Source organism: Colossoma macropomum, unplaced genomic scaffold (genome assembly GCF_904425465.1).
Source record: "Colossoma macropomum unplaced genomic scaffold, Colossoma_macropomum, whole genome shotgun sequence".
NCBI classification, from domain to species: Eukaryota; Metazoa; Chordata; class Actinopteri; order Characiformes; family Serrasalmidae; genus Colossoma; species Colossoma macropomum.
In genome coordinates this window covers 20,001-32,609 of record NW_023495417.1, presented here as the reverse complement: position 1 = coordinate 32,609, position 12,609 = coordinate 20,001, and the positions used below count along the sequence as shown (strand labels likewise).

The window sequence follows — 12,609 nt, the reverse complement described above, 5'->3', positions numbered from 1 at the left end:
TGAGTGAACACAGTAGACCAAGCTGGGAAACAATGTAGCAGCTTTAATGTAAATGTATCAATGAGACGTCAGCTTCTGTATCATAATGTGTGTAAATGATTGGAATGTTAAATCTGTAATGAACAGGTGTTTAGCACCAAGCAACGTTTCTCTTTGGACTGTTTTGTAGAATAGGCAATATCATTGGCTCATTCCTGCAAATAGATGTATTGTTATGTGACAAATGTACCAGCTGTTTATGAATACCTGAGTGTAAATAACTGGTAGTTGTAAATTGGTTGGTAATTTGCTATCATTGAGAATTTGTGTGTGAGAGTAGTTGATGGAAACACTGATTAATTACCACTTTATTTTATCTGCTTTTTTGGACTTCACTCCTACATCACCAGGTGAAACCTTGGGAATGACATTCCAGATATAGCGTCAATGTCTGCGCCCCAATTTGCATACTACTGTACTGAATAGTATGCTCAAGATAGTAAAGGGACTATTGGTGGTGTACTAATTTGATGTAATATTTCAAGCATGTGCAGTTTAAGACTTTGTCATCGTCAGAGGGAACGGAAACGTAATGTTTGTTCCCACTACGTCCTCACTTATTATAAAATCTGCTTCTATCACTTTTTGCATATTTTTTCATTTAATGATAACCAAGTTTTCCACCTCATCCAACAGATATTTAGGTATTTTTCAAATTTCTGAAAAATAAACTTTGTTTAGGTGATTCATACTGACACATCAACAATGATTTGGTGAAACCGTCATTCGTTTGGGGAAACACTTCCAATGACTGAATTCATATAATTATATTATATATATATATATATATATATATATATATATATATATATATATATGTATATGTATATATTATATCAACTATCTTTGTAATTTATTGCCATTCTTGATATAATACAGATCAGTCTATTCTAAGTGGGCACATTTTTCATCTGACAGCGTTATGAAACAGTTAAACAGTTGAAAGTTATTGTTCGGAAAATAAATAGTGTGGCTCCATGTATGAAACCTTCACACTGTTTTATTTGCTGCTTTAGGACACCAGAAAATGGACAGAAGAGGAGAGAATGAAAATGAAGGAATCTGCTCTGTTGACAGGTGTGTTTTAAAGGAAATGCACAACAAAACATGATCCTATTCTAATATTAAGACAATCTTGAGGTTTTATAATAACAATAATTTTAGTTATTTGTTGCATAGAAACGAGTTACATCTGACATTTTCTTTAATTCACTGGTTAATCATCCCTAAAATGCAGAAAATGGGCAAGATATTACATTATTGTATGTTTTATAGAGTTATCAAGACAAGATAAACTTCTGAAAGACAAAGAGAGTCTTCTAATGGAGAGAAATACACAGCTGATGGAAAAAGACAAACAAATACAAGAGAAAGAAAAACTTCTGACAAAAAATGCAGAGACACTTCAGATGAGGGACAAGATGCTGGAAGAGAAAGAAACACTTCTTCAGGAGACAAAAAGCAAACTAGAACAAATGAACAAAGAATCTGAGATGAATCAGAAACAGCTAAAAGATAAAGACACACAACTGGAGAATCAGATCAAACTGCTGAGAGAGAAAGAGACTCTACTGGAGATCACAGTGAAAGAGGAGGAAAGCAGTAAAAAGCAGCTGGAGACTCTGAGAAAGGAACTGCAGGACAAGAGCAGCAAACTACAGGAGATGATGATCCTACTGGAACAACAGAAAACTGAACTCACCCGTCAGCAGAAAGAGTTAGAAGAGAAAGAACAACAACTTAAACACACAGGTAAGAATTTAAGACACAGACTGATTGTAAAATATCTGACTGATAAATTAATATTCTGTCTTTATCATTTCAGCACAACAGAATTCAGACCTACAGACTGAAACTGAAACCCTGACAACTCTCATTTCATCACAGACGACTGGTGAGTTTCAGGTTTAACCACAGTAACCTCAGTCTTTATGATCTTTAGAACATATTATGATCAAATAATAACATTAATAAATTCATCACCTTTAATTCATCTCTCCCATTAATTAGCAAGTGAGGTTTTCTGACTCTACTTCTTCTCACTGATCTTTATCAGACTTTCCTAATGGGAAGATACAATCTAGACATTGTTAATGTTTTAGTACTGACTAATAAACAGAAGTCTTTGATATCGCTGTGCTGAAAATATGTGATCCCATGGGGGTGACGGTGGGTGGGGCAGGGGAGCATTTCACAAAACAGGATTTTTCAGTTAGCCTGAAAACTTAGACCAAAAACACGCCAGTCCAATAGGAGAAGAGCTGAGCAACAATCCTATTGGACAAGCCACAACCTTTGGCTTAAGTTTTCTAGCTTACTGAGAAAACCTTCTTTGTGAAATACCATCCAAGCCAACTGTGAACTCAAAATGATGATTTCTTACAGATTTAACTGTGAAGGCTAAACAACTTGAAGAGAAAACAACCATTATAACTGAGAGAGATGCACAGCTAATGGAGAGAGAAAAACAAGTGGAGGAGAAAGAAAAACTTCTGACAGAAAATACAACAACACTCCAGATGAAGGAGAAGATTTTAGAAGAGAAAGACAAACTTCTCACAGAGACACAAGATGAACTGAGACAAACAACAAAGACATTAGAGAATCATAGAAAACAAATGGAAGAAATGGAGAAAAGACTTGTGGAGAAAGATGAAGAATTAAAAGAGACAAAACAAGAACTGAAATATAAAGAAACGATTATAAAAGAACATTTAGAGACTGTTGATAAGAGAGATTCATTATTAAAGGAAACTAATGAAAGATTAGAAAGTGTTAATAAACAGCTTAAAGATAAAGACTCACAATTGGAGAATCAGATCAAACTGCTGAGAGAGAAAGAGACTCTACTGGAGATCACAGTGAAAGAGGAGGAAAGCAGTAAAAAGCAGCTGGAGACTCTGAGAAAGGAACTGCAGGACAAGAGCAGCAAACTACAGGAGATGATGATCCTACTGGAACAACAGAAAACTGAAGTGAGTGAAAAAGACAAACAGCTTGAAGAGAAGGAGAGACTTCTAAGTGAGAGAAACACACAGCTAATGGAAAGAGACAAGCAGGTTGAGGAGAAAGACAGACTTCTAGAGGAGAGAAACAAGCAGCTGCAGGAGAGAACAGATCCAGACTCAGCAGCTCCAGCCAGGAGGAGAAACAGCGAAGAGATTGAGCCTCAAAAAAGTAAGTTAATATTAAAGTTGTTTATAAGTAAAGCTGTTTAAAAAATCTGTTTATTTTTATCACAAATGTATTACACCATGTAGGTGTTAAGTAGGTTAGAATAAATATACAGATTTATGTAATAAAATAATGTAATGTAATAAAAATATAATAACGCTGTAATATGCAGTTGGGTATTTGTACCGTGTAAGAATTAAACAGCTAAAAGTTTCATAAACTTTTCACTATAATAGCGTTTTAGGGTCACTGTTAATAAAATTAAAAATCGCAGACTTAGATAATTAGAAAATAAAGTCGTAACATTTTGAAAAAAAATTATAATATTTTGTGAAAAAATTCATATGGTATGATATTTTAAGAAAAAAGTCATAATATTTCGAGACAAAAGTGACTTAGAGAAAAAAAAAGCCGTAATATTCTCAGAAAAAAAGTTTGTAATATTTAGAAAAAATATTTAAGAAAAATATTTCAAGAAAAAAGTCGTACTCTTTCAAGAAAAAAAGCCATACAATTTCGACATTAAATTGGCATTAATACCAGGAAAGGTTGCAATGTTGTGGCCAAAGGCTTTGCAAAAGAAAGCAGCACCTCCTCGTGTTAAATGAGGGGCGCTGAGTTGGTGGAGTTTCATATTGATTTCACCCATAAAGAAATACTCAGTCTCCCTGTCTCTCCTGCACATCAGCACCAGCCTGTTATTAGTATAAGAAACGGCTGAAACGGCTGAGCAGGAAACTGTGTTTATTAAGAACAAAGAGCCAGATGGACTTGGAGGAAACTGTCTGTCTGTTTTGTTGAAGGAGAATCACAGGTAGGGTTGTCTACATGGCTATCAGTGGCTACATCTCCGCATCATTCAAAGAGGGCATGTAGTTTCACAGACAATGAGAATGATAATCATAATGATTGATCCACAAGGAGACAGGAGTGAGTGGAACTCGAGCCAGTACAGCAACTGAGACGCCAACGCGTTATGGCAGCCCCCCTACAGTTAGCCCACTTTATCCTCCAAATATTATGACTTTTTTTCGCGAAATATTGCGACTTTATTCTCGAGGTTTGCTATTTTTATTTTTATTAACAGTGGCCCTAAACACCGTCGTAATTCACAGATTTCCCCTACATAATAACATAATCTCCATTCTGTCTGGTTCTTCTGTTTCATAGTGAGTGAAGAGACTCCTGAATCTGCAGCACCACTCAGGAGAAGAAACAGTCTAAGTCTTCCTCCAACAAGTGAAGTATTGTTTTACAAAGCATCTATTTGAACAGTATAATCACTTCTACTGTTTTATGTTTTTGATCCAGTGAGTGGAGAATCCTGTAGTTTGGCCTCTCCAGTGTCAGTTCCTGTAGCAGAGCTCAGGCTGGTGCTGCTGGGGAGGACTGGATGTGGGAAGAGAGCAGCAGGAAACACCATCCTGGGCAGAGAGGAGAGGAGCCAGGCTGGAGCGTCTACAGTGAGGCAGCAGAGTGAGAGCAGACAGGGGGAGGTGGCTGGGAGGCAGGTGACTGTGGTGGACACTCCTGACTGGTTCTGTCCTGGACTCTCTCTGGAGGAGCTGAGACAGGACGTGGGACTCTGTGTCCATCTGTCTGCCCCAGGACCCCACGCCTTCCTCCTAGTCATACCAGTGAAGCAGTCTACAGGAGAGGAGAGAGGCACGCTGGAGAAAATGGAGGAGATCTTTGGAGAGAGATGTTTGAGGAACACCATGATCCTTTTCACTGTGACTGATGAAGTCCAAGAGAAGAACATTGAAGAGTTTATCCAGTCAGGAAACCAGGAGGTGCAGAGACTTGTAGAGAAATGTGGGAACAGGTTTCACTGTCTCAGCATTAAGGAGAGTGGAGATGGTTCTCAAATCTCAGAGCTGCTGGAGAAGATAGAGAAGATGGTGGAAGGAAACAGAGAGAAATTCTACAGCAGTGAGATCTACCTGGAGACAGAATCTCAGATCAGAGCTATGGAGACAAAGATCATGAAAGAAAGAGAAGAAAAGAAGCTACAAGAAGAAAAAGAAATGAAAGAAAAACTACAAAAGGAGTTGCAGAACTCGTTGAGAAAAATTGAGGGAGCAGTACAAGAGCATGAAGGAGAGATAAAACAACTGAATGACCGAACAACTGAGCTAGAGAGAAGGATGAAAGAAGAGAGGGATGAAGAGAAAAAGAGAGAACTGGAACGAGAGCTGGAAAGAGAGTTAGAGCGAAGAACAGAAATGGAGGAGAAGGTGAAGAGACTAAAAGAAAAGAGAGAGAGGGAGAGGAGAGAGATGGAGGAGAGACACAGACAGGAGATGGAGGAGATCAGGGAGACGTATGAAGGAGAAGCCAGAATGGAGGCAGAGAGGAAACTCATGAAGGTCATCCTGCCTGAACTCCAGAGAAACATTCTGGTCTCAAAGTCAAAGATGCAGGAAGAGTTCAGCAGACAGATGGAGGAGAAGGATGGAGAGCTGGAGACACTGAAACAAAGCCTCTCAGAGCTCAGAGAGACTCACTCACTTCTGGAGGAGGTTTATGAGAGAACAGTGAGGAGCAGCTCAGACTCAGAGAGAGCAGCTCCAGCAGCAGAAGGGGGGTCTAAGGGAATCTTTCAGAGGTTCAGGAATTGGTTTTAGTGATGTGCTGAGAGACACATCCTTACAGAAAAGAGGTTCCTCAGTCAGCTGTGATGATCATGGAGAAGAAGTACGTAAAGACAGTCTAGAGGAATGTTAAAGTGGTTTTTGGTCTAGAAAAGGTTGTTTTGCTGAGGGACTTTATGAAGGAAGGGTTTGGTAACCTTCTGTGAAGGAGCTTTCAGAGGCACTAAACTCTTCAGACGTCTGGTTCCTATCAGCACCACTGTGAACAATTCTGACTCTAGAACAGAACTTTACACATCAGACAAAAGATTAGTGATTGAATTATGCACAGATCAGGGACGATGTCTATTCACTGTAATACTAAAATATGACTAGGATGATGGTACATAAACCAACACCAGGTGAACAGTGGTCAGTTTTGTTTGTATAATGGAGTCACAATAATTCCGTAAAGGAGAATCTTATTAGAGACAGATAATCTCTTTACAGAAGATAGAAGCTCTCCAATTGCATCAATTGTCATCTTATTTTATCAGAATGTGTGATTTATATCAAATCATTTGTAAACTGCGCAGATTATAAATGTATTAAAAAACTACAACAAACATTTGAAATGTGAATTCTGTGTGAGTTTAAATAAAACCTAATCATACCATGTAAATTCACAAATAACGATCAAATAATAGCTAGAAATGATGGCTAATTTTAACTGTAGCTATAGCTATAGCTAATACATAATACATACATTTACACAGTTAGTTCCAAACTGATTGGTTGAGAAGCATTCTATTTATTTATTTATTTATTTCTTTTTTTAACAAAATTATTTATTTTTACAATAACTGAGCGCCGTTTGCTCTCATTATGCTGCAGCTAACCATTACTACATATCTACTTTAGCACACCAAAAAAGTCAGTATGTGATACTGTGACCCTGTCCTGGCTGCATGGTGGTGCAGTGGGTAGCGACGTTGCCTCACAGCAAGAAGGGCCTGACCAGGGTCCATTCTGTGTGAGGTTTGCATGTTCGGTGTGGGTTTCCTCCAGGTACTCCAGTTTCTTCCCACAGGCTAATTGGACATGCTAAATTGCTCCTTAAGTCTGTGTGTGTGAATGATGAAAGTGGACTGGTTACCTGTTCAGGGTGTTACCTGGATTCTGCCCAATGGCTGCTAGGATAGGCTCTAGCTCCCGCCACTACCCAGAAGGATAAGTGGCTTAAAAAAATGTGTAATACCGTCCCTCCACAACAGAGCCTGTAAAGCACAACCAGCGCAGAGCTGAACAGCAGAAGGAAGAGCAAACAGAGGCCTTATTTTTTTCTCAGAAAGGTCAAAGCTGCCTGTCAGCTTTCAAATATTTGGCTGCAAAGGCCGACCTACAATCCACTACTCCAGACTTTGAGTTTCACCCCCTTGGACACTCTTCTTCTCATCCTAAATAAACACATCACATCTGACGGTGAAACTGTGGTGCAGTGTGTAGCATCCAACAGAGACTGATTCATGCTTTTTTGCATCAAACCACACAGTTAAATTTTTACATGGAAAACCAACGTCTCTGACTGGTGGAACTCGATTGAGGACTATGAATAGTGTATTTCTTTGTGAGGAATGTGATGGGACAAAGCTGAAATCAGATTAGGATAAGGTAAGTTGAAGAATCTAGGTAAAAATAAAGACAATGAGTGAACCTTAATATGTAAGGTTACTATAAGACCTGATCAAAGAATGGCTCCAAACATAATGTCACTGATCTCACTACAAAATGGATTTGCTCTAATGAATTGTGACATTTCATCTGGATGACTGCTTTCTGTTGAGGTACTGTTGCAGATATTATTTTTATCTTTTGGTAACAGTGATTAAAAGGGACGTATTATGTTTATTTTCAATGTTCATAATTTTATTTTTTTTGGGTCTTCTAGAATAGATTTACATCATTCAATGTTCCAGAAACACATTATTATTTTTCATACTGTACATCTCTGTTCACCCCCTGTCTGAAATGCTCTTTTAGAGCTCCTGTGTCTTTAATCCCCACCTCCTGATGAGCCCAGTGTGCTCTGATTGATCAGCCTGCCAACTCTGCTCTGATTGGTCAACCTCCAGAGGGGTGAAATGCATGCAGAACATTTCTCTTTTTTGCCTTATAAAGCCTTGGGCTGCTTTCACAGTCCACTTCAGGTCATTGTCCATTTGTACTATGAAGCGCCATTGAAGCATTTGGCTGAATCTAAGCAGATAATATAGCTGTATACACTTCAGAATCCATCCTGCTGTTTTTGACATCAGTCGTATCATCAGTAAATACAAGGGAACCAGTTCCACTGGCAGCAATACATGCCCACGTCATAACGCCACCTCCAGATGAGGTGATATGCTTTGGATCATGATCAATTCTTTTTCTTTTCCTTACTCTTCTCTTCCCCTCATTCTGGTACACAATGATTTTTGTCTCATCTGTTCATAAGATCTTGTTCCAGAACTGTACAGGCTTTTTTGATGTTTTTGGCAAACTCTTTTAGGAGTCACCCTTAAAATCAGGTCACCCTAATTTTAGCGTACATCTTGTGCTAAACCATCTGTCCACAAAGTTCGTTCTTTTTAAGGACGTACCAAATACTTGGTTGGGCACATGTAATGTTTTTTGCTATGTCTGTGATGGGTTTGTTTTGATTTTTCAAGTTTGTTACATTGGCAGTGAAGCTTTTTGGACTTCATATTGAGGGTTAAAAGCAACAGATTCCAAATGCAAACAATGAGGGAATAATACACTCCTGGCCATGGAAGAGCCGAGCAGCCAAGGGTCCAAATATTTTTGAGGCCCTAAATATGAAGGGCCTTGTATGAAAATTGGATGTAAATACTTTCAAATTAAAGCTGAAAGTTTGCACTTTGAACTCATATTGAGCTCATATGGGACAATTTAATTCCAACTTCAAGACTTCAAGTGATTTAACATATGAATTATATATTTTGTGAAATGTAGATGTACCTCAGCTAGGTCTTTAGGCCATCTTGGCCCAATCAAGATTTTATATTTTCCTTTTTTTATTTTTATTTTTTATTTTACTAAAAAGCAGTATGTGTTTTCCTATTTATTTGTGAAATAAGGGTCTTTTACTTTGAAAGAACAAATCGTTTATGACGTCACATGACCAGAAATTCTTATTATGATGTTGTTATTACCATACAATCCAAATAACAATTGAGATTGTATTAATTTCTAATATTTGTAAATATTGGGTCATACATTTCACTAAGTATAATTTGGATTTGTTTGTTCTTGTTTTCAATAAAAGGATGTTTTTAAAGAAAAAAATTTGATTTTATGGTGCTTTTTTTTTTTTAGATTTCATCGTGCTATGGTACGATTGTGCATTGTTGCCATACCCCGTTTAATTCTTAGAAATAAATTTTTTTTTCAAATATGTTCATTATTTAATTAGTTCCATTTTAAACAACAGAAACACATAAAAACATTTTTGTCATGTTTAAGTATTAAGTATTTATGTAGAGTAGAGAGAACCGAGAGTCAGCCAGGGGCTGATGGCTGAGAGAATTAAGACGTAGCTGAGGGTTAGAGCAAACTGTTAGAGAAAACCCGGCTTATCTACAGCATGGCTGTCACCAGCAACAGTCTGAAAATAAAGCACCATGACTTGTTCAAAAGCTGTGTTTGTTTTAATAGCAGTGAACACTACAATGTGTTATTGTATTTGGTCCCACTTTATATTAAGTGTCCCTAATAACTGTATAATTACACATGAACAACATATGCAACAACAGTGTAACTACTGATGATTTAGCCAATGTTAAGAAATGCAGCCTATGTAATTACACATGTGTCTCAACTTCAGTTTTGCCTCATGTAATTACACAAGTTTAACTTCTACACAGGAACTTTCCTATAGTGCAGCATTAAAGTTACACTTTAAAATAAGGGGACAGTTCCTGTGTAGTTGTTATGTAGGTACTGTGTAATAATGGAGTGGTAATATAGACATTGCTTTGGGAGAAATGCAACACATTTAATTAATATCATAAAAGTTACATGTTAAGATGAGGGAAATCTGCTGTTCTGTCACAATACAGACTGGTTTAAAGCTGAAACTGGTTACAACTGGTAGCATAAATGCTAGCTAAATGTTAGGAAAGCTGGCAGATACAGTGTAAGTAATGTCTTAATGTAAGTTATTACATACTTCCTTTTACTGCTGCAAAAAAAAAAAAAATCAGAAAAAACTGCTGTTCCAGTGATTACAATGTAAACACAATTATGTTATTACCATTGTGTAATTCCATGAGAGAGAATAGACTGTTACTATTAAGATACACTTGTGTTATTAAATAAGGTGTGCTTCTGTAATCCATCTGTAACAGTGACTAAATCATTAGTAGTTACATTGTTGTTGCATATGTTGTTCACACGTAACTACACAGTTATTAGAGACACTTAATATAAAGTGGGACCTAGTATTTTGCTCTGCCATCACCGTGCCTGCTTTTATTCTATGAACTGTGTGGGGCTGCAGAATTAAGCTAGCTAAAAGCCTTTGTTAATGCTAGCTGACATTAAATTCCCAGACAAGGCCCCCAGTTTGTAATAGCTGGCTAACATGAAACAGCTCACTGTGTCACACGTATGCCAGAGACGTTTTTAGTAATATCATTGTTTAAAAAGGAAAGCAGAATCTAGCATTTGGGTGATCTAGTGACCGCCCAGGGGCACTTAATGGCTGAGGGTACACACTCCAAAATATTATTTTGTCATCGTATTAGATGTGGATTATGATGTTAGTGATCTTAATGAGTGAGATAATCTTTAGTCAGCATGATTTTGATAAGGCCGTAGCTGAGGGGATTTGAGAAGAAACCTCTGGATATGTCTTCAATAAAACTGACAAACACCTTTTTTATAAAACACATAATGCTGGTCCTAAAATTTGAGTGACTGAGCCACATTCGAAGCTGTAAATACTCAATGTACACAAAGACTGCTGTAAAAATCCAGGCTGAATCTCTGAAATTCTGGTTTCTACACCCAAATGGTACATTGTTTATACTACAAGAAATGGTGCACATGTGGCTGAACCCTAAATGGCTATTTGTTAGACATATTATGCTCTGATTGGGTGCAGGACCCATTGTTTTAATTGCTATGTAATGCACTATGTAGGGAGATCCATTTCAGATTTACAGAAAAAGGATGCACAGCACCATCAGCTTGGTGCTGAAAATCTTCAGCATCAGCAGTTGCTACCTCACATTACTTTGCAGAGTGAGCAGCACCAAAGACTCTCCCCCAGGTCTGATTTGATTGACTGAGGCAGCCAACACAATTTTCCACAATGCTAAACAGAGGAGGGTTGCAGTGTCCTCTAATGTTATGATAAATCTCTGGTAGCATAACCAGGGCAGCGCTGGATCAGAGCAGATGCTGTAGCTCCCTCAGTTCTTAGTGTTCTGCTCTTACAATATATTGTGAATTTGTACTAGGAAGGTACTAAAAAACATTTGGGGGGCTTTAATACTGGCCTAGCGACGCTCCTGATATGCATTATTCTGTTATGATGCAAACTGTTTTATTCATACTCAAATCAACATCTGCTACAATGTGCTTTGCACAGTCAGACTTTTTGTTTAATCTGACTGAGCCAAAGGTTGAATAAGAATTTGTTTCATTTGAATTTCATTTGAAGATTTGTTTTCAAGCAGATCCTTCTCTTGTTTATTACCTGCTTATTAATTATAATATGCTACGTTCTGTCTGCTCTACTCAAAAAATGCCACCATGTGTTGAATAAAGTAAGAATGGTAACGGAGGTTCTGGTGAGCCAAGTGCAGTGATCTTTAGGGAAGAAGGTTTCTGTCATCTTTCTTGTTGATTTACGGGGGTGTTAAATGTTGTGGTGCACAGTTCCAGCAGTGCAGTTTTTGCTGCTCTAGCACACCTGAGTCACACTATTAGTTAATTATTAACTTGATATCAATCAAATGTAAACAGGGAAAATAAACAACAAGAGTAGGCAGTGCAGGGTGGAGTCTAGGACTGGGAAACTCAAACACTACCATAAGACATTTTAATTCTTAGGGTGTGTTCAAATCTTTGCACAACAATATCAGTTTTAAAATATAATTCAGAAATGTATTTTTGAAAAATGACAATTGTGAAACATATCTTAATTTTGTCAAGCACAGACTGGATGCTACCTGTAAATGGTGCTCCTTCTTTCCTTAGTCAAAATCATTAACCGTAAAATATACAGCAAACAGCTTTCAAGAAGTTTATATCTAAGTTCAGTTTTTGTGTTAACATAAACAGAAATTCATTAGCATACAATTTTGTGTTATTGAATGTATATTTTTTCAGTGATTCTGTTCATTCATAGTCATTCAAGCCTATCAATGAAAAAAAATAAAACATAAATAGATAATAACATCTGACTCACAATGAGGTATGTAGGTGGGAGCATCACTATATCTGGCTGCTTCACATCAACATATTCATAATGTTTGTGCTTTTAGTGGATGGTCAGATTTACCTCAGACAAATCCAAAGCTATTGTCAATTTTACAGTTTTGGCTTTGGAAATGGGTAGAAAACAACACACTCCACTCTGTCAGGGTCTCAGTATGGAAACTCAGTGTTTTAACTATTACTGTAGTGCTACTGTATCTTATTTTATTGTGATTATACACTATGTAACTGCATTACTGAAGTTATTGTATTTCATTTAATGCGACTATACAGAATGTTACTGTATTGAATTAAATACAAGCATGATGCTTTGAATATT

At 37.3% G+C, this 12,609-nt stretch overlaps 1 protein-coding gene across 1 annotated transcript in view; it reads left to right on the top strand.

Moving 5' to 3' along the window:
- The window catches only part of LOC118802071 (golgin subfamily A member 6-like protein 22), a 44,612-nt gene extending 38,711 nt beyond the window's left edge, over positions 1 to 5,901 (top strand). The window contains exons 7-13 of the mRNA XM_036562531.1: positions 1,056 to 1,116; positions 1,315 to 1,791; positions 1,865 to 1,933; positions 2,425 to 3,176; positions 4,079 to 4,085; positions 4,384 to 4,452; positions 4,525 to 5,901. Of these exons, the coding sequence (XP_036418424.1) occupies positions 1,056 to 1,116; positions 1,315 to 1,791; positions 1,865 to 1,933; positions 2,425 to 3,176; positions 4,079 to 4,085; positions 4,384 to 4,452; positions 4,525 to 5,840 (2,751 nt within the window). The 3' untranslated portion in view covers positions 5,841 to 5,901. The remainder of the gene's footprint in view (positions 1 to 1,055; positions 1,117 to 1,314; positions 1,792 to 1,864; positions 1,934 to 2,424; positions 3,177 to 4,078; positions 4,086 to 4,383; positions 4,453 to 4,524) is intronic.
- The last annotated feature ends 6,708 nt before the right edge of the window (positions 5,902 to 12,609 follow it).